The 18043-nt window shown below is 40.5% G+C and overlaps 3 protein-coding genes across 3 annotated transcripts; 1 reads left to right on the top strand and 2 right to left on the bottom strand.

Moving 5' to 3' along the window:
- The first annotated feature begins 293 nt into the window (after positions 1–293).
- necap1 (NECAP endocytosis associated 1) lies at positions 294–5555 on the top strand. Its single transcript, XM_044053390.1, has 8 exons — positions 294–414; positions 1592–1692; positions 2046–2150; positions 2243–2324; positions 2408–2516; positions 3064–3205; positions 3278–3371; positions 4011–5555. Exons 1-8 carry the CDS (start codon positions 320–322, stop codon positions 4066–4068), a joined length of 786 nt encoding a protein of 261 aa, XP_043909325.1. The 5' UTR covers positions 294–319; the 3' UTR covers positions 4069–5555.
- A 407-nt stretch (positions 5556–5962) lies between these two features.
- On the bottom strand, positions 5963–8310 carry txnl4a (thioredoxin-like 4A). Its single transcript, XM_044053392.1, has 4 exons — positions 8158–8310; positions 7782–7960; positions 6438–6541; positions 5963–6359 (listed from the first exon to the last, which is right to left on the bottom strand). Exons 2-4 carry the CDS (start codon positions 7932–7934, stop codon positions 6188–6190), a joined length of 429 nt encoding a protein of 142 aa, XP_043909327.1. The 5' UTR covers positions 7935–7960; positions 8158–8310; the 3' UTR covers positions 5963–6187.
- A 985-nt stretch (positions 8311–9295) lies between these two features.
- LOC122786877 (E3 ubiquitin-protein ligase znrf2-like) lies at positions 9296–16116 on the bottom strand. Its single transcript, XM_044053391.1, has 4 exons — positions 15326–16116; positions 13427–13522; positions 10959–11064; positions 9296–10667 (listed from the first exon to the last, which is right to left on the bottom strand). The coding sequence occupies exons 1-4, from the start codon at positions 15651–15653 to the stop codon at positions 10610–10612; spliced, it is 588 nt and encodes a 195-aa protein (XP_043909326.1). The 5' UTR covers positions 15654–16116; the 3' UTR covers positions 9296–10609.
- Positions 16117–18043: the final 1927 nt, after the last annotated feature.

Genomic DNA, 18043 nt, shown 5'->3' with positions numbered 1-18043 from the left:
ATGTAATTCACTACTATATGAACTTAAACCAAACAGTGATCCCATTAAAACTGATGAAAACTTTAAAAATACTACAAATTTCAGCCAAGTTCTGTGAGTTTTTTGTTCCCACCAGATGTTACTGATAATAACATTTTACTTGTTATTATGAGTGTTATTATTATATAATGTATTATCCTGGCTCCGTATAACGATATGATAATTATGATAAGGAATTAAATAATTAAAAATGAAGGGAGTAGTAGCACGCGCGCGCGCACACACACACACACACAAATGAGTCAGAACAACTCCCCGCATTAATAACACTTGAGCCAAGATGGCGGCCGAGGGCGAGTACGAGTCGATCTTGTGCGTTAAACCCGATGTCAACGTTTACCGGATTCCCCCGCGAGCTTCGAACCGCGCATACAGGTGAGCGAAGAGCCGCCGGTCACCGACAGCGTCTGTTACCGCGGGTGTGTGGCGGTGTCTGGTGTCGCTTTGCGCGGACATTTCTTTCATGTGGTCGCTGTCAGGTCGCTCCAGCTGCCGGAGCAGAACGCGGGAGAACCGGCGTCTAAGAGCAGACTGACACACACACACACACACACCTGTTGATTCGGAGGTTCTTTAACGTACATGTATGTTCGTGTTTCGGGAACTCTCGGGCTTGTCATGAAAGGTTCGTGTGTTCTCGGAGCCGCTTTGTTGTGCTCAGGGACGTCGGTGGCTTATTTGTCATCGTGACGCCAGTGGTTCGATCCCGGGCGTTGAGCCAGGACTTTCATGAGTTCTTCCTTTGAAAAAAATAATAATAACGGGTGTCATCCCGGAAATCAGCTGTTTTTGCGTTTGTTTTAATAATTTCAAAATAAAAGTCCCCACTATAATGTAAGGAAACCCATCCAGCATCTTCCTGATAAAAGATCAATTTCACCACCACGCCATACATTAACCAATTCACAGCCATTTATAATAAATACATCGTATGATTAAATAATAAGTTTTTCATTTTTTCACTTGTTTCGTCCATACTATTGTTAGAAACGGAGAGTCAGAGTTCTGCAAACCTCGTCTGCGGACACTCTTGACTTATTGTAAGTCGCTTTGGATAAAAGCATCTGCTAAATGACATGTAATGTAACTTGAAATATTCAGTTTGATGGATCATAGTACAGCATCTAACAATCAGAAAATGTTAAAAAAGAAATCCTTATTGGTGTTTCCCAAACCTCAAAAATATGATTTGAAATGTCTTATCTAAGTGATGTTTGGGGTTAAGTGTCTTTAAGGACACATATATAGACGAGCAGAGCCAGAAATTGAACCCACAACCTTCCAGTTGAAAGACAACTCGCCCTACCACTTAACCTTTACTTAAGTCACATCATGGGGGGTGGAGTGGCTCAGTGGTTAAGACCGGTACCCTGTGTGCAAAAGACATCATGGTCACAAGTTCAGCTCCACTCCTGGCTGATTGTACTCAATTCCCTTGTAAGTCGCTTTGGATGAAAGCGTCTGCTAAATTAAATAATGTAATGTAATGTTCTCCACATGGACGTTTGGTACATTTTATTTAATTCATAATGGAACATGTTGATTTGTGCAGGGCGGCCGACTGGAAACTGGACACTCCAGACTGGTCCGGTCGAATGAGGATCACAGCGAAGGGCAACGTGGCTTTCATCAAACTGGAGGACAAAGTTTCAGGTAAAGACCTTTAGGTGTATTAAATGTTTATATATTCCAACTTTTTTGCAGAGTTTTTTTCTCGGACTTCTGACTTTTTCCTCGGATTTCTGAATTTTTCTCAGAATTATGACTTTTTCTCAAAATTCCGACTTTTTCTCAGAATTAAGACTTTTCCTCAGAATTACGACTTTTCCTCAGAATTACGACTTTTTCTGAGAATTCTGTTTTTTTTTTTACTTTCTTTCAAACTTTTTTTTAACATGTGTCCCTAAATACGCTTCAATAAAAAGAGGTTTATTTACACTTAAAGTAGAAAATGTATGAACAGAAGAACAGAAGCAGGTGTTTTGTTTATGTTTTTTTCCCTGCAGGTGAGCTGTTCGCTCAGGCACCAGTGAAGGAATATCCCGGCATCGCTGTGGAGACGGTCAGCGACTCCAGCCGATACTTTGTCCTGCGGATACAGGACGACAGCGGTGAGGACGAGGTGTTGTTGTTGTCCACGTGACTCCTGGAAATCTCTGTGGAAACGTTTTAAAGTTCAGTTCTTCTCTCTTTTATCTCGCAGGTCGCAGCGCTTTCATCGGGGTCGGCTTCGTGGACCGAGGGGACGCTTTCGACTTTAACGTGTCTCTGCAGGACCATTTCAAGTAAGATGGTGGCGACGTTGCTGAATTCTGCTGAGATGCTTTGTTTATTTCAGTATCAGCACTGACTGTGTGTGTGTGTGCAGATGGGTGAAACAGGAGATTGAGATCAATAAAAGTAGCCAGCTTGGACACTCAGGACCAAAACTGGACCTGGGCTTTAAAGAGGGACAAACCATCACACTCAACATAGGGGTGAGAGTCAGTTTCATCAAATAGAAAACAGAAAACATGTGTCGTAGAAATAAACAGTTGACTTTAGTCATAGTTCTCATATTTGAAATTTTAATTTTTTATATTTCTTGGTTCTGTAGCATGCAAGATACAAGTATTCAATATAATTTTCATAGTCTATGATGTTTTAAGAATAAGGTTCCTAACAAGAAACTGAAGTTTGTGAACCACTCACTCTTCCACACCAAAGTCCATAGAGAAAATCAGTGATTTAAGCTCGCATGGACACAGGAGCTGCTGGTCTACTGCTGCCTCGTGTGGTCACTTTGAGTCTCTTGGGTAAATGTTAGTGAAAATTTCACTCACAAAATAAGACATTTGATCTACTGATGGAGGCAGCAGTGGATCAATATCCTGAGTGCTGTGATGTACAATCACTGATTTTCTCTATGGAGTTTGGCGTGAGCAGGTTAAAAGCCATTAAAAAAAACAGAACTATCCCTTTAATAAATAATAATTTAATAAATTCCACTAAAATGCTGACACTGACGTTTTCCTCTGTCTCCAGCAAGGTAAAAAGAAGGATAAACCCCGCCCACAAAGCGCAGGAGGGTTTGGACTCCTCCCACCACCACCTGGAGGCAAGATAGCCCCTCCTCCTTCATCAAGCTCATCCAATCACAACATAGTGCCGCAGACTACAGCAACAGGTAGATGGCGCTAACACGTGTATTACTGAAAAATGACATTGAAACGCTTTGACACGAGTCATGTGGTTTCAGGCTGTCTGTTAGAGCTGGACACCAGTAACTCCAACACTGTGGTTCAGTCCAAACCCACTTCAGACCTGTGGGGAGACTTCTCTGCTCCTGCCACGTGAGTCTCACACTGTTTCATCCTCGAGAAATTCACTCACTCACAGGCAAGTGTCAAATATCATCATTTTCATGGTTTTTCTTCCTTGAAAATGTCGTGTTCTGTAAGAAAAGTGATCAATCCTAACAATTCAGTCAATTCTTTTTTCAATTCTTTTTATAATCAATTAATCTGAGCACTTGTTTGGTCCATAAATTGTCAGAAAAACCTCAAAATGATGACGTGCTTAAAGTGTCAAAATTCATCAGTTTGAATGATTTCTTTGTTATATGGAGCAAAAATAATGAATTGATAGTTAAACTAATATATAATCCATAAATCAATCATTTGTTAGTCATTATTTTGAAAAAAAAACCTGTGTGTTTTTGTAATTTTTGACAGTCTTCTGTTATCTTAAAGGTCCAGTATGTAAGAATTAGTGACATCTCACATGAGACTCCACCCACATCTTCCTTTCTCTTGTGCATCAGGAAACTACGGCGGGCCTCACAGACCATAAAGGATGTCAGTATTTTTTAGATCAGACTCATACAAACAAACCTGTGGTAGATTCCATTTCTTAAATCTTACGTACTGGACCTTTAAACGCGATAAAACACAGAAATTGTCCTTTTTTTAACGTGTCTTGTGTGTTTTCAGCTCGGCTCCTCCTCCTTCATCTCAACCACAGAACACGACCAACTGGATCCAGTTCTGAGTCGCCAGCGTTTCCATGGTTACGCAATTTTTTTATTCTTTAATCTTGCCTGCATCAGTGTTCGCTACTTCCTGTTCATCACGTTCACGCCCCCGATCCCGAAAAAAAAATCTGAATCACATGATCACATGATATCGTCATCTCACAGTTTCCTGACAGAAGTGACATCACCGGTCACATGACTAAGGGCTACTGTTTATGTGAGAGTTTGTGCCGGTGTCTCCGCACCACTAGATGGCTCTCTGAGCAACTCTAATCTCGAGGGCTTTTCTTATTTGTATCGCCCTCTGCAGGCTGACTGGAGAACTACACCTCCAGAAGTTGTAAGAGTAAAGTGAATATTAAAGGACTTTTGTTTACATTTTATACTTAATTAAAGACGTAGAGTAGTCACGTCTTCACCCTGGAGAAAATTTAAATATCCTCCAAATTTCTGCACTTATCACCTCTAATCCTCATTTATCACCACAGTAATCAGGATTAATCAGATTATATATCAGCTGTGAGGTGTTTTAATCCCTGTTTTTGCTTAAGCGTGTCAATATAATGTTATTTTACTCATAGAAATGAACACAAACGATGTTCATTTCCGAGAAATAATCTGAAATTGAGATTCAAACGCCTCAGAACTGAAGGCAGAAAAACTAGCTACCAGGATTGTTACTTTATCGGACGGATGTCTCCATGGCAGCAAATGATATGTGATCGTAAAAGTACGTTCACATTCCAAGTTGTCGACTGACATTCTCGAACTTTTTTATACCAGGTGCCACCAGAGGGAAACGCATGCACCACTGGTGGTCCACGTACCACAGTTTGAATATTTGAATTTAAGTGACTCAATGATGGTAAGACTTTGCGATGCCTGGCAAAGAGTGACGCAAAATTCATGAATGCTCGCGTCTTTGCTTCGACTCGGTGAGATAACGTTGTACAGTAATATCACTGCGCCGGATTACATCATACAGTATGCTCACTGTATGGGATTACTTTGTACAGTAATCTCACTGTGGGATTACTATGTACAGTATGCTCAGTGTGGCATTATATTGTACAGTAATCTCAACGTGTGGGATTACCTCATACAGTAATCTCACGGGTGGTATTACGTCGTACAGTATTTGATATATTATATTGAATTATATGTTGTATATTGTACAGTAATCTCACCCTGCAGGATTACTTCGTATGGTTATTTTACTGTGTGGGATTACGTTGTACAGCACTGTAATCTCAGCATGTGGGATTATGACATACAGTAATCTCATTGGGTGTGAACGCTCCACGAGGCTTTGTGTGTTTGTGTTTCCACGACTGTGAAATCTATATTAATGTATGTGTACGCGTTTACATTTGTTTCTGTTGCTGCTAAAATGTAAATAAACAAGCGTCTCTTCATTTCTCGCTCGGGATTAATCACGGTATTAACACGTTCGATTTACGACCAATTTAGCGAGAAAGAGGCAATAAATCCCTTTTTAAAAGGACGACTGACTTGTGTGGTTTTTGTGTTTTTTTACGCACAAACACACAAAACCTGCACATAAACACACTGAGTGCTCCAGTGGCGTCATACGAAGACCAGACCTGAGTATGTCTGACTCCATCTGGTGGCGATTACGAGCCATTGCACCCTCCGTCTTTCTCAGGGTAGATCAAAGTGTGGCGGTGAACCACAACAGATTACAGAGCTGCAGTCCCAACAGACATGACAGAACAGAAAGTACTTAAAGAGTGCAAACTTCTGCAACAGCCTTCGTATTAACATTTTTGTCCAGCATAATAATCAACATCTGTCCTTCACTTTGAGTTTTGCTGCAGACTGAGATAATCAAACAGACTAATAATCAGTCTTAACCTTCTTGGAGAAAGAAAATATGAGACAAATCAAGCATTTTTCTGTAAAAGTCATATTTATTACAACATTTAAATAACGGTCTTGTCTCTCGTGTCATTCAGCACTCGTTTCATAGAAATAAATGTTGAATTATTTGCATGAAGTGGAAATCTACACACACAAAAAACTGAATATTGTTTTAAAGATCTGGGGCTTTTTGTAAGTTGTCGAGACAAAAACTTCTTAGAAACGTTGGGTAAAAAAATAATAAAAAAAAGTGAATCAATATCTGTATTTTGTGGAATAATCCTTGGGCGACACCACCAGACCTCGTCCCTTCCTCGCTCCGCGGTAAACTGTCTCAACAATGTCTATCATCTCCTGCTTGTCCTCCATCGTCCAGTTGATCTTGTTGTTGTTACCGGTGCCCAAATCAATCATGATGTGTTTGTTCCTGAGAAAGAAAACAATGACTTTATTTAAATAATGAAGCACTTAATATGAATACTGCACAGTACAAACACCATCTTACCTGAAGAAGAACATGACCGTGCAGGGATCGTACAACTCGTACATCTTGTTGAAGTCGGGCACTTCTGTGATGTCCACCAGGTAAATGACAGCAAAATTCTTCACCTGTCAAGATAAATATTAATATTATTATTATTATTAGTATTAGAGCCCGAGCCACGAATGGCAGGGGCCGAAAATTTAGTTCCTCCGAATGTCCCGAAACTTGGTGGGAAGATGTTAAAGACCAAGATGAACAAAAAAGTCGATAGGAACCACGGCCTCAACTCAACAGGAAGTCGGCCATTTTGAAGATCTGCAACCTATGTAAATGAGCGAACTCGAGACGAGTTCAAGACGTTTGTTGTACCGACACAAAAACACGGCAATTTATACGAGACACAACAAAGGTGAAATGTTGTCGAATGGTTTTGCAGATTCAAAACGGCGTGACCATGGCAACCCTCATTATTATTATAGCCATGGCTTTCCAGTCATTTTTGAGTTAACGTGCATAGAACGGCTTGAAATTTGGCATGGAGGTCGGGTCGGCACAAAACCGTTCGTAGCCCTAGGGCTCTGTAGCGCCCCCAGAAGTCAGTTCATGGTCAGACAAACAAAGTGGTCGGATCGGGACGAAATTCGGTGAGATTGTCGGGCTTACTCCACGTAAGTCTTGAGCTAAAATTGCTTTGAATGCTAATTTATTGGTTTCTAAGTCACATATAGTTGTTCCAATTTTAATAATTATTATTATTATTGTTATTATTATTAAGTGTAAAATCATCTTCACTGTTTTTGGTGTAACGTTACAGCGCCACTTACAGTCCTGGCATATGTACTGCAGCGTTTTGAGTTGTTTTGTGTGGACGGAGATATTTCCCGAAGCATCACAGCACGTGACCGGCAAGTGACGCTAGTGATCATGTTTCGTAGACACGGAGAGTGAGCTTATGCAAACTTGTCTCTGATTTTTCTTTGCTGTGGAAATATGTGCTGTTTGGTTTCCACGACAACAAAAATAAAAAGCAGAATTAATGTGTTGATCAATCTATGGAAATATCATATTCACAAAGCCAAATTTAGTAAATCTAAACCTCCTTTTATAGCTTTTGGTAAGGAAACTGAACAGTAAACCATCTATGATTCAAAAAATAAGAAAGCTGCTGTTATGCTCTATTATGAATGTATTTATTTGAAACTCCCCCTGGCTCTGGTCTTAACGAATGTGTCTGTATGTATTAATGACTCTGTTTTGCGTGTTGTTATTGTTTTGTTTCATAAAGGTTCAATAAAGATTTTTGTTCTTTTGTTGTTTTTTTTAAAGAGTGAGCTTATGCTAGTGTCCCAATAAATGTACTCTAACCTTTTCTGCGATGCTGTAAAGAACCTCGTCCATCTTCATGCACGTCGGGTCCCAGTCGTGTCCGAAACGGATCACCAGGACTCGGTCCTCTTCTGAGAGGATGGCTTGGTCAACCTGCCAGCCATTGTGGAGATGTGGGAGCATGTACGACATCTTGAAGCGGATCTCTTCACCCCAAGCTGGAAATCAACACATAAGTCAAGCTTGGTAAAAACAAAACAGAACTAAAACCGGGTTTTAGCTCACAGCGTGAACGGAGGTGTAGCCTAGCGAGTGGCTGCTAACAAGCTAGCAAAGAGCCTACAAGCAGGGTGAAATAAAACCATTATAAATGGAGATTACCGACGTAAAAAACACACTGAAACATTTGACGTACCTCAAAAATGCAAATGTTGTGTATTCGGCGACGGCGTCAACCCTCTTTGGCTTTAAATGCGGTGAAATCCCCGGTGTTTGATATATATATTTTGTCCTTTTCGTCAGGGCGACGTACGCGAGTCGACGTGACGTCACAATCTCCTTCTTTGAGGTTTTGTGGCGTTTGGCAAACTACGATTTGCTGCATTAGCGCCACCACATGGTGTGGAGTAAATGTTTAAGAATTCTTATACTAGTTATGATAAAAATAAAAATAATTATTATTAAATAATAATAAAATGAACCTAATATCTCAGTCTATATCCTCTTAATCAATTAAGAAACTGATCTTTTTGATCACATTCACTCCAGTTCTGTAGTTATTTTGAACTAAAACTGAAGAAAACATTTCCGTTTAAAATAAAAACTATAACTGAAACTGAATTGTGAGTTTATAAAAGTAACTTAAATGACGAGACTTTTGGTTATAAACCTGTCATTAAATGAAACAAGAAATTCTTAGCTTAACTCCTAAAATGTATTTATTTTTTAAGAATAACAATTACAATTTTATTTTATTTTATTTTAGAATCCCCAAAACTATAAGAACCTTGGCCTTCTTAACACGTGGAAACACTGTGATAATCTCCTGCTTGTCTTTCTTTCTCAAGTCTAAAGTGATTTCTTTTGTTTTTGGCACAATCAGGGGATGGTTGTTCATGTGTTTAAATACATTTAAAAACAATAATTAAAACTAATGACAAATCCAAAACTATTGTAACTTTGGTTGTAAAATGAAACAGACAGAATCATTTTATTTCTGTGTGCAAAGTCAAATAATGGACGTATCCAAAATAAAACTAGGATGTTTGTAAAAAGCTGTTAAACATTATGTTGCTGTGTTAAACAGCGTTTAGGGAAATACCTTTTTAAAACAATGACATTGTCATAGGTGGGGCTAACAATTCCGTCCTCGACTGTATCATATAACATAGTTCTAAGGTCTAATAACAGGTGCTTTTACCTCCATCATTTAACATTTAAATCACTTCTAAAGATTCACCTCTTCAGAATAAGAAAAGTTAACTTTTACCATGTCACTATGTTATTATGTCACTGTTTTACTTCTATTTTGTGCTCTAAAAAATAACATCGACTTGTGCAAGGAAGAGACACGGAGACAAAACATTTATTCTTGTGCAATCCATTACAGTACAAATACAAAATACATTGGACAAAGGGTTCAAAGGTTACAGGGAAAACGTCCCAGTCTATGGCATAGCAGCATATTACGACACTCCCCTGGAGAGAGAGAGAGAGATTTATGAATCAACGTCATTTTCACCAATAAACTACATAATCACACCAGTGTGGTTCTAAAAAAACAAAAACAAAAACATGTTAGACCAACTCTTCTACGGCACATGATGATTGTTTAACACACAGTAGTGATCGCCAATGTTTTTACATCCTTACTACAATCAACACTGTAATCATCCCTTAAAGTTGATTTTGGTGTTACTCATTGTTTATGGCTGGGGGTTTTTTTCACATTGCACAACAACAGACTCTAATCCAGTCTGCGACCCAGTCTGCGACCCAGTCTGCGATCCAGTCTGCGATCCAGTCTGTGAACAGGCGTCGACCCAACTCTCTCCTACAAGAGATTCTCGTCGGATTTAAACGTCACTTTGCTTTAACACCTTCGTACGGAAGCGTATCGCAGTCACCTAAAATCATTTTTAAAAAGGCTGTTTTAGTGACATTTTTTGTGGGGGGATGACTTTTTCTGCTGAGTGAATGAGATTAAAGCTTGATCGTCGCTGACTTGAAAGCAAAGATGTCCAGTTTTTTTACTTAACTTTGGGTTTCAGACGTTGGGAGATTCTTCTGTCGTAAATGTCGTTAAAACAGACCCGAAAAAAATCACGCTAATACAGACCCCGCAATTTTTTTTCATAAAACAGACCCCGGAATTTTTTTGTAAAAACAGACCTGGAAAAAAAAACCCCCCAAAAATCTCTCGTAATCTCATAAAAAAACAGCTCGAAACACAAATTTTTAAAAATGATTTCACGTGAATGCGATATTCCTCCGTAAACGCCCTGCAGCAGAACGTCTCTCTCCAGTTCCCGTGTTGTTATGAACCCTCTTTAATCCAGCAGGCGGAGTCACGAACATTCACATAATTCTGGAAACAAAATGGCTCCACCAGTAAGTTCTGAGAATGTCACATGACGTCTTGAAAGAAATGTTTCCAAACGTCCACGAAGAGATACGAAAAATGAAATGTCTTAGAATCCCTGAGGAGCAGCCGAAGCTCGGCTCAAGCTCGGCTCAAGCTCGGCTCAAGCTCGGCTCAAGCTCGGCTCGAGCTCGGCTGACGATCGGCTCACACAGACAGTGTTGGGATGAGGTCAGCGGAGACACAGTCGACCACAGTGATGTTGAAATGTTAACTCTCGCAGCTTCTAGTCGGCGGGGTGTTCTGGACACGAGCGGTTCACCTCAAACCACTCGTCTATGCACCTGAAACAGGAGAAACAACGTGTTTTCTCTCATGATCCAAAAGAATTTTTAACATAAAGACATCTCGTAAAAACAGAATGTGTAAAAACATTTACACACTACAAATGTAGCCATTTTTGTTTTAATATCATTTACATGTGATTTCCAGGTGCGTTTTACAGACATACAGGTGACCACTTGGGGGCAGAATTTCCAAACTGATGAGGATTGATCACTGAAGTGTGTTTAATCATGAGTTTAATCGTGAGTTTAATCGTGAGTTTAATCATGAGTTTGTGTGTCAGTCATCACCCTTTATGGTAGATGCAGAGACAGGGCAGTCTGGCGATGGTGTCTCCCTGCTCCATGTCTTCTAAACAGATGGCACACTCCCCAGAGTCTCTGGACAGGATGTCCTCTGACAAAGACAGAGACAAAGACAACAGAGTGAGCCACTGTAACAAACATCAGTTTGGTCACAGAGAAGAGAGAAAGACATCAGCCTCTGATGGGATGAACGGCTGTTTATGATGGAAAAAGAGTTTGAAACATGTTTGTCTGCATGTTTAACAATCACCGGTTCTACTGTCAACACCGGAGGCAAAGAAAGAACCACAACAGTGTCAGTGCGTGCAGAGATCTTCAGATGTTCTCTGAGAACTGTTACTAGTACTATTTTATGTAGCCCATGAAGTAACATATAATTCACTCCATCATATTATGCCATATGATGTTATATTATTCAATATGCACTTTGCATTTGTATTATTTATTTTTGCTTAACTTAACCATTTAATTTAGTAATCTTTGGGGTCACGTTTTTACAAATTTGGCTCGTTTTCATGAACAAAAGTAGAAGAAAAACATGGTCTTTTGTCACTTCTGCACACCTGCACACACCTCCAGCATGTCCATATAAGGAGTTGTGTGTTATTCCCACGGCAATTTACTTACTGTGCACCTGCGGCACAGACCTGTGCCGTGTGAGCACTGGGGTTACAGACTTTAAGTGTATTGGTGTCATCTGTTTTTCTGTGATAAGCTCAGCGACACACGACACACTGTACCGTATCTGTGAGTAACAGACACACACACACACACACACACACATCACTGTGTGTGTGAGCAGGTGTACGTTTGTTTTATACATAGCTCACAGTTCAGACCGAGGAAGAAGCGTCGACATGCAAAAACTGTGACGAGCTGTGTTTGCTTCTCCTGTGCACACACACACACACTGTGCCTGTGTAACACCTGTGCAGTGTGTGTGTGTGTGTGTGATCATTATTATTATCATTATTATCATTATTATTATTATTGATGATATTATTGTTGCTGAAACGTAGATGGAATAAGCCAAAATGAAGCTTCACCGAATTTCACAAAACTTGGTGGGAACCTGTCACAGCCCAAGACGAACAAAACAGTCCTGAGACCACGGCCTTGAATCAACAGGAAACTGGCCATTTTGAATTTGTGCATCCACTTTGTCGATTTGCACCCATTCCACGTCTTTGTGGACATTTTTGTCCGGTCGGGCGAAATTGCGATCTTGTCATCGCGCACGGACCCGTGCGTTACACCCGGGTGGAGCAAGCCAAGAATCAGTTGCACCAAATTTCACAAGACTTGGTGGGAACTTGTAATAACCCATGTCAATCCCAACAGGAAGTCGGACTTTTGCCATCCATCAATCGGCTCGCTTCGTAAATGAACGGACTCGCCTGAGCGCGTTTGTCGTACCGCAGTAAAAAAACGTGACAATTTGTACCACAAGTAGTTGTTGATGTAGATGTGCAGGATTTTGAGGTTCTTGTACTCGTCACCTCGTTCTTCCACATTTATACACACATTATGTTTACTCCACAGTTAGAGGGATGAATGTGTGAAAAATGGTCAAAGATTTGTCTTAAAATATGATGCATTATTAATGAATATACTCATTTACGTAATAAAAAATGTGAATAACAACCACACCATTAAAATATAACAAAATATTAATATACATATATGTATATATATATATACACATATATATATATATATATATATATATATATATATATATGTATATATATATATATATATATATATACATACATATATATATATACATACATATATACATATATATATATATACATACATATATATATATATATATATATATATATATATATATATATATATATATACATACATATATATATATATATATATACATACATATATATATATATATACATACATATATATATATATATATATATATATGTATACATATGTGTGTGGTTTGTGGACAAAAACAAGACATTTGAGAACATCATCATTTCCAGGTTTGATGAACACCAAGCAACATTTTTTAAAGGTTTTCTGATATTTATAGACCAAACGATTAATGGGGAAATAATCGACAGATTAATGGATTAAGAAAATAAACTCTAATTAACTCACATTAAGTAACATTTTGATCCAGCGATGGTTAAGTTTGTGATTAACTGTTCACTTTGTTTCTAAACGTTTGACTTCTTGTTGCTTTTCTTGGTTCTTTATTTTTACCTCTCCAAAGTTTCCTCATTGATGTTCCTGACAGTTGTAATGTCGTCTATAGCATCGGTGTGTGTGTGTGTGTGTGTGTGTCTAAGGGAGTGGGAGGTAAAGTGGGTTCATTTTGTATGAAAGCTGTGTTATAAATAATCAAAGAATAAAACTAAAAGCCAACCCCGTGCATCCAACCTCTCAATATGTGCCGTGCCCTGCTTGTGTCCTGCTGTTCTTACTGTTGTAGGTGAGGTGTGTTTTGCTGAAACACATGAGCAGGTGCTTCTCTATTTCATCAGACGCCATAAACTTGGAGCAGACAGGGCAGTGGAAGCCTGGCGGGGAACACACACACACAGACACACACACACACACAGACAAAAACACATGAGGACTCAGATGTGATGATTGACATCTTTCTCATACCTTTTATTGACATGTACACGAGGAAGGGCGTGGGAGTGTAAGCGGCCCCACATGACCTGACACCTGCGCGCTCTTCACTCACTCAGTCATAAACGATCTTTGACAAAACATCTACAACGACTTTAGTCCACAAATCGAAAATATTCACTGTCACAGAGGAGCAAAGAAACCAGGACACGTTCACAACGTCAAAATAGCTTTTTAGTAATTGATCAGTAAATGATTCATCTAATGAATTAATTCAAGTTCAGTTCAAGCTTCTTTTTTTTTGCCCCTGAGCTTTCATACCCTCAGCTAAAGCCAATTTTACAATTCCTTCTACTAAATGTAGTAATCTTTGGGGTCATTTTTATAATTTTTTATAATGTTTGGAGTCAGTTGAACTCATTTTAGTAACCTTATTTATTTTCTTTACTTTCCTATCGTTGTGTGAAAAATGTAAAAACAATCCATTATTCACGTTACCTGCACCTGTATCTCTGTGTGACACAGGTTTCCGTTCTTTTTATTCATAACTTGACCCACATACATATTCACCACCTCACAAACCCTCGTGACCCCGCTGTGTTTTCTCAGCTGCACAAAGATTAATAGGCCAAGAGCTTGCTCCACTTCAGATAAGCTAACCTCCTGTTTTTTTTACGTGACAGCGCCGCGGCCAACGCGCGGATAACAAGTGCATCCATGCAGACGGTCATTATCATTATCTCAGTGTCTGCCGGGAGGAGGAGGAGGAGGAGGAGATGCACTGAGCCTGTGGATTAAATGTCAGGCCTCAAAAATCACATGGATCTAATGAGCAAAGGTTGTTATGACAAGAGTGACTAATGATTTCTGCATCAGGGAAATGACCCGTGCCGGTAAACTGAGGAAGATTTTTAGCCCAATCCTGATTGGAACTGGGAGTGTGTCGTTTCCAAGCAGCAGCAGCAGCAGCAGCAGCAGCAGCAGCAGCAGCAGCACAGGGACAGAATGTAAACGTTGACATCACGACGCTGGTGTGGTCTAATGGTCCTGTTGTGTGTGAGTCATACTTTGTTGTGGTCTGGGAGACAAAACCCACCAGCCGTTGTGAAACTGCCAGACTGCTGGATTCAGGAAGTTTGTGTGTGTGTGTGTGTGTGTGTGTGTGTGTGTGTGTGTGTGTGTGTGTTAGTCAGGCAATGTGTAACCAGCAGGAAGCTCTTATCTGCTGACCTACATTGTGCACTCTTCCCTCTCAGCTGCAGCGAAAAACAGGCCAGTTTTGCAAGACAGAGAAGAAGAAGAAGAAGAAGAAGAAGAAGAAGTGAGGCTGCTTTTCACAGCACAGCACAGCACAGCACAGCACAGCCACCTGTGGCTACAATGAAAGCACGAGTGTTAAACAAAGGGCTCGGTCAACACAGCAGCTATTACCATAACACGTCGAATGGAAAAGTACTAAGCACTGTACTGATCTGACTAATGCACTGCACACACATTAAAACGTATCTTCATAAAACACATGAAAACAAACATCAAAGACAGACCATATGGCACATGGAAGATTAAACCATAATAATAAAAATAAAGCTTTTTATTTGAAGGAATACGCTTTTAAACCACAGTTCTAAACACAACATGACACAATAGTCAACAATATAGATGAAATTGACATTGATATAAGCTGTAAGACAGAGATTCAGTCATGATGATGACGCAAATGTGACTTTTATTATTGTGAATCTTACCTCCCAGCAGGTGAGGGGACAGGTGTGCAGGTAACGAGCCTATGAGCAGCCTGTGGCCGTCAGGGGGCAGCTCGCCCTCACCGTCACCGTCCGTGCCATCGAGGCTCTGGTTGAGTTCATGTGACCCTGACCTGCCGCCGCCCGGTATACTCAGGCCGGAGCTGGTCGGCCCCGCGCCTGTGTACCGGATCCGCGGTCCATCCGGTCCGTTCGTGTACCTGAACCCGGCGATCCTCTCCCCGCCGCTGGTGTTGCCAGACGGGAGATCGGAGCTGGAATAAGCCCGAGTTCTGCCGTCGAACACTGGGTTGCTCTGTTTGGCCCCCATGCTGCCTCTGGGTGTTTGTTTGTTTTTTGGAGTGCGCTTTAAAAGTTTCTTAACCGCGACGCATGTTCACAGTGAAGAGCTGACGACGACAACAACAACAACAACAACAACAACAACAACAAAGGAGACAAAGCCGAACACACGACGCAAACTAAAGGCGAGGTGTGACATGTCAAAGTTTCACGGTGCGCCCCTGGTGCGTAAAGTGCGCACTCACTGACGCATAACTTAATGGTTGTTGTTTTGGTTTTTTTCTTGTCAAAGCCCTTCCGTGTTTTTTTTTCAACAAAGGAAAAAGAGCAAAGATCAAACGTCGTCGGTGCAGCGGCCTCGTTTCCTCCGCTTCATGCGCGCGCGTCAACGCAGACGTCGAGGCCACGGATCGCGTGGTTCAAGTTTGTTTTCGTGCTTAACTCCGCTCTGTCTGCGAAGAAAAATAAAATCAGAGGCTGCTCTCCTCCCTCTGTGACACACACGCGTCAAAGCACACGAGCTGCACCGGTGCACCGGCACACGTTTGCCTTCAAAATAAAAGTATCTCAGTGTGGAAATTATGGGGGAATACCGATCTTATAGTGATTGTGATACAAAAGTTATCTTTTATTATTATGTCGTTTCTGTGGCTGTTCTTCAGTATAATATATATATATATAATATATCATTAGCTGTATAGTGACACTTTTATAAACCAGTACTGAATTACTTTACTCAAGTATAGCTTTATCATATCATAGTGGTACTTTTACGTAAGTACCACTAAGTAAAACAGTAGTTTGTTTAAAATGTGCTCAGCGTAAAAGATACTTAGTTACTTTTTTAACTTGGATGTGGTTCTTTCTTGTCTCACTGTTCTCCTGACCTCATCATTCACCTGTCCTCATCTTTCACCTGTCACCTGTCCTCATCATTTACCTGTCCTCATCACCTGTCCTCCTCACCTGTCCCTCATCATTCACCTGTCCTCATCACTCACCTGTCCCAATTCACCTGTCCTCATCACTCACCTGTCACCTGTCCTCATCATTCATTCACCTGTCCTCATCATTACCTGTCCTCATCATTCACCTGTCACCTGTCCTCATCATTTACCTGTCCTCATCATTCCTCATCATTCACCTGTCCTCATCATTCATCATTCACCTGTCCTCATCATTTACCTGTCCTCAACATTCATTCACCTGTCCTCATCATTCACCTGTCCCCATCATTCATTCACCTGTCCTTATCATTCATAAATCACTACATAATTCATATAGTGAAGTACAGTTCTTCCAAAATAATTTATAATAATTGAATGTAGTCCAGACATTAGTATTTTTATTATTATTGTTCGTAGTAATAGTAGTAGTAGCTACTGTAGTACTGTAGATAGTTACATGTTTGAGCAGTAAGACATAAGTGTACTTATGTCATGTTTTTTTTATTGCTTTTACTCTGAAGGCCAAAGCGACACTTCCGGTCAGGCCCTGTCACACTGTCCAGCTCGACAGCCTTGAGTGGGCGCGTCAGGTGGCTCGTGACGTCATCCCCCAGTAACACCAGCGGGGCTGTTGCCTCAGCAGCAGGTCACCAGTCCACTGTGAGACATGAGGACGTCCATGTTGAGTCTTGTCCTCCATTTACCAAGAGACAGACAGACAGACGCACAGACTCTGTCCACACGCTTTATTCAACAATTCCACACAAACACAGGGTTATACACCGTGTGAGAAACATTCACAGAGAGAGAGGCAGTAAAAAGACACAAAATAAACATTTACAAGCCAAAGGAAGCAGATAAATATGACAGTCTGACGTCAGGTGTCTGAGGCCGGAAGGAGGAAGCGTCGCAGTGTGATATAACAACAGAGACAACTCACAGGGCACAACTCGTGTTTGCTCTTCCCTCTGATAATGACACTCAGGAGGGTGTGTGTGTGTGTGTGTGTGTGTGTGTGCATTCATCAAATTCATGGTGACAAACACAGAGAAGAAAACAACACGAGCAAAGAGAGAGAGAGAGAGAGAGAGAGAGAGAGAGAGAGGAGGTCGTGCTTAAATCCTGGAGGGGAACAAATCTGTGAAACACACCGACAACCAGAGGGACAGGGGGTGTCATGTGACACATGAGAGACAAATGTGTCACTCATACATGGGGAGGGTTGAAGCTGCAGCATGTGGTATGCTTCTGAATGTTTCCTTCACTCTGAATGTTTCCTTCACTCTGAATGTTTCCTTTACCCAACATGCACTTTGTGTGTGGTTCTACAATCTGAGCTGATGACAGAAGTAACCAGGGTCTTTATGAAGTCTTTGTATGATAATAACACGGATTAAAAAACAGTCGACTCATGCTACTGTAAAGCTGCAAAACTTTGATTTAAACACAAGAACAAATATGTCATATGCTT

The sequence above is a fragment of the Solea senegalensis genome, linkage group LG20 (assembly GCF_019176455.1).
Source record: "Solea senegalensis isolate Sse05_10M linkage group LG20, IFAPA_SoseM_1, whole genome shotgun sequence".
Classification (NCBI taxonomy): Eukaryota; Metazoa; Chordata; class Actinopteri; order Pleuronectiformes; family Soleidae; genus Solea; species Solea senegalensis.
The sequence above is the reverse complement of the archived record's forward strand: the minus strand, read 5'-3'. Positions and strand labels throughout refer to the sequence as shown.

Coding starts and splice junctions, on each gene's coding strand:
- necap1 (XM_044053390.1), top strand. CDS start 320: ATGGCGGCCGAGGGCGAGTACGAGTCGATCTTGTGCGTTAAACCCGAT. Junction 2,151..2,242: donor GCGGATACAGGACGACAGCG/GTGAGGACGAGG, acceptor TTTATCTCGCAG/GTCGCAGCGCTTTCATCGGG. Junction 2,517..3,063: donor CCATCACACTCAACATAGGG/GTGAGAGTCAGT, acceptor CTCTGTCTCCAG/CAAGGTAAAAAGAAGGATAA.
- txnl4a (XM_044053392.1), bottom strand. CDS start 7,934: ATGTCGTACATGCTCCCACATCTCCACAATGGCTGGCAGGTTGACCAA. Junction 6,542..7,781: donor TTTACAGCATCGCAGAAAAG/GTTAGAGTACAT, acceptor TTATCTTGACAG/GTGAAGAATTTTGCTGTCAT. Junction 6,360..6,437: donor ACGGTCATGTTCTTCTTCAG/GTAAGATGGTGT, acceptor TTTCTTTCTCAG/GAACAAACACATCATGATTG.
- LOC122786877 (XM_044053391.1), bottom strand. CDS start 15,653: ATGGGGGCCAAACAGAGCAACCCAGTGTTCGACGGCAGAACTCGGGCT. Junction 13,523..15,325: donor GTCCCCTCACCTGCTGGGAG/GTAAGATTCACA, acceptor GTTCCCCGCCAG/GCTTCCACTGCCCTGTCTGC. Junction 10,668..10,958: donor CTCTGCATCTACCATAAAGG/GTGATGACTGAC, acceptor CTCCTGTTTCAG/GTGCATAGACGAGTGGTTTG.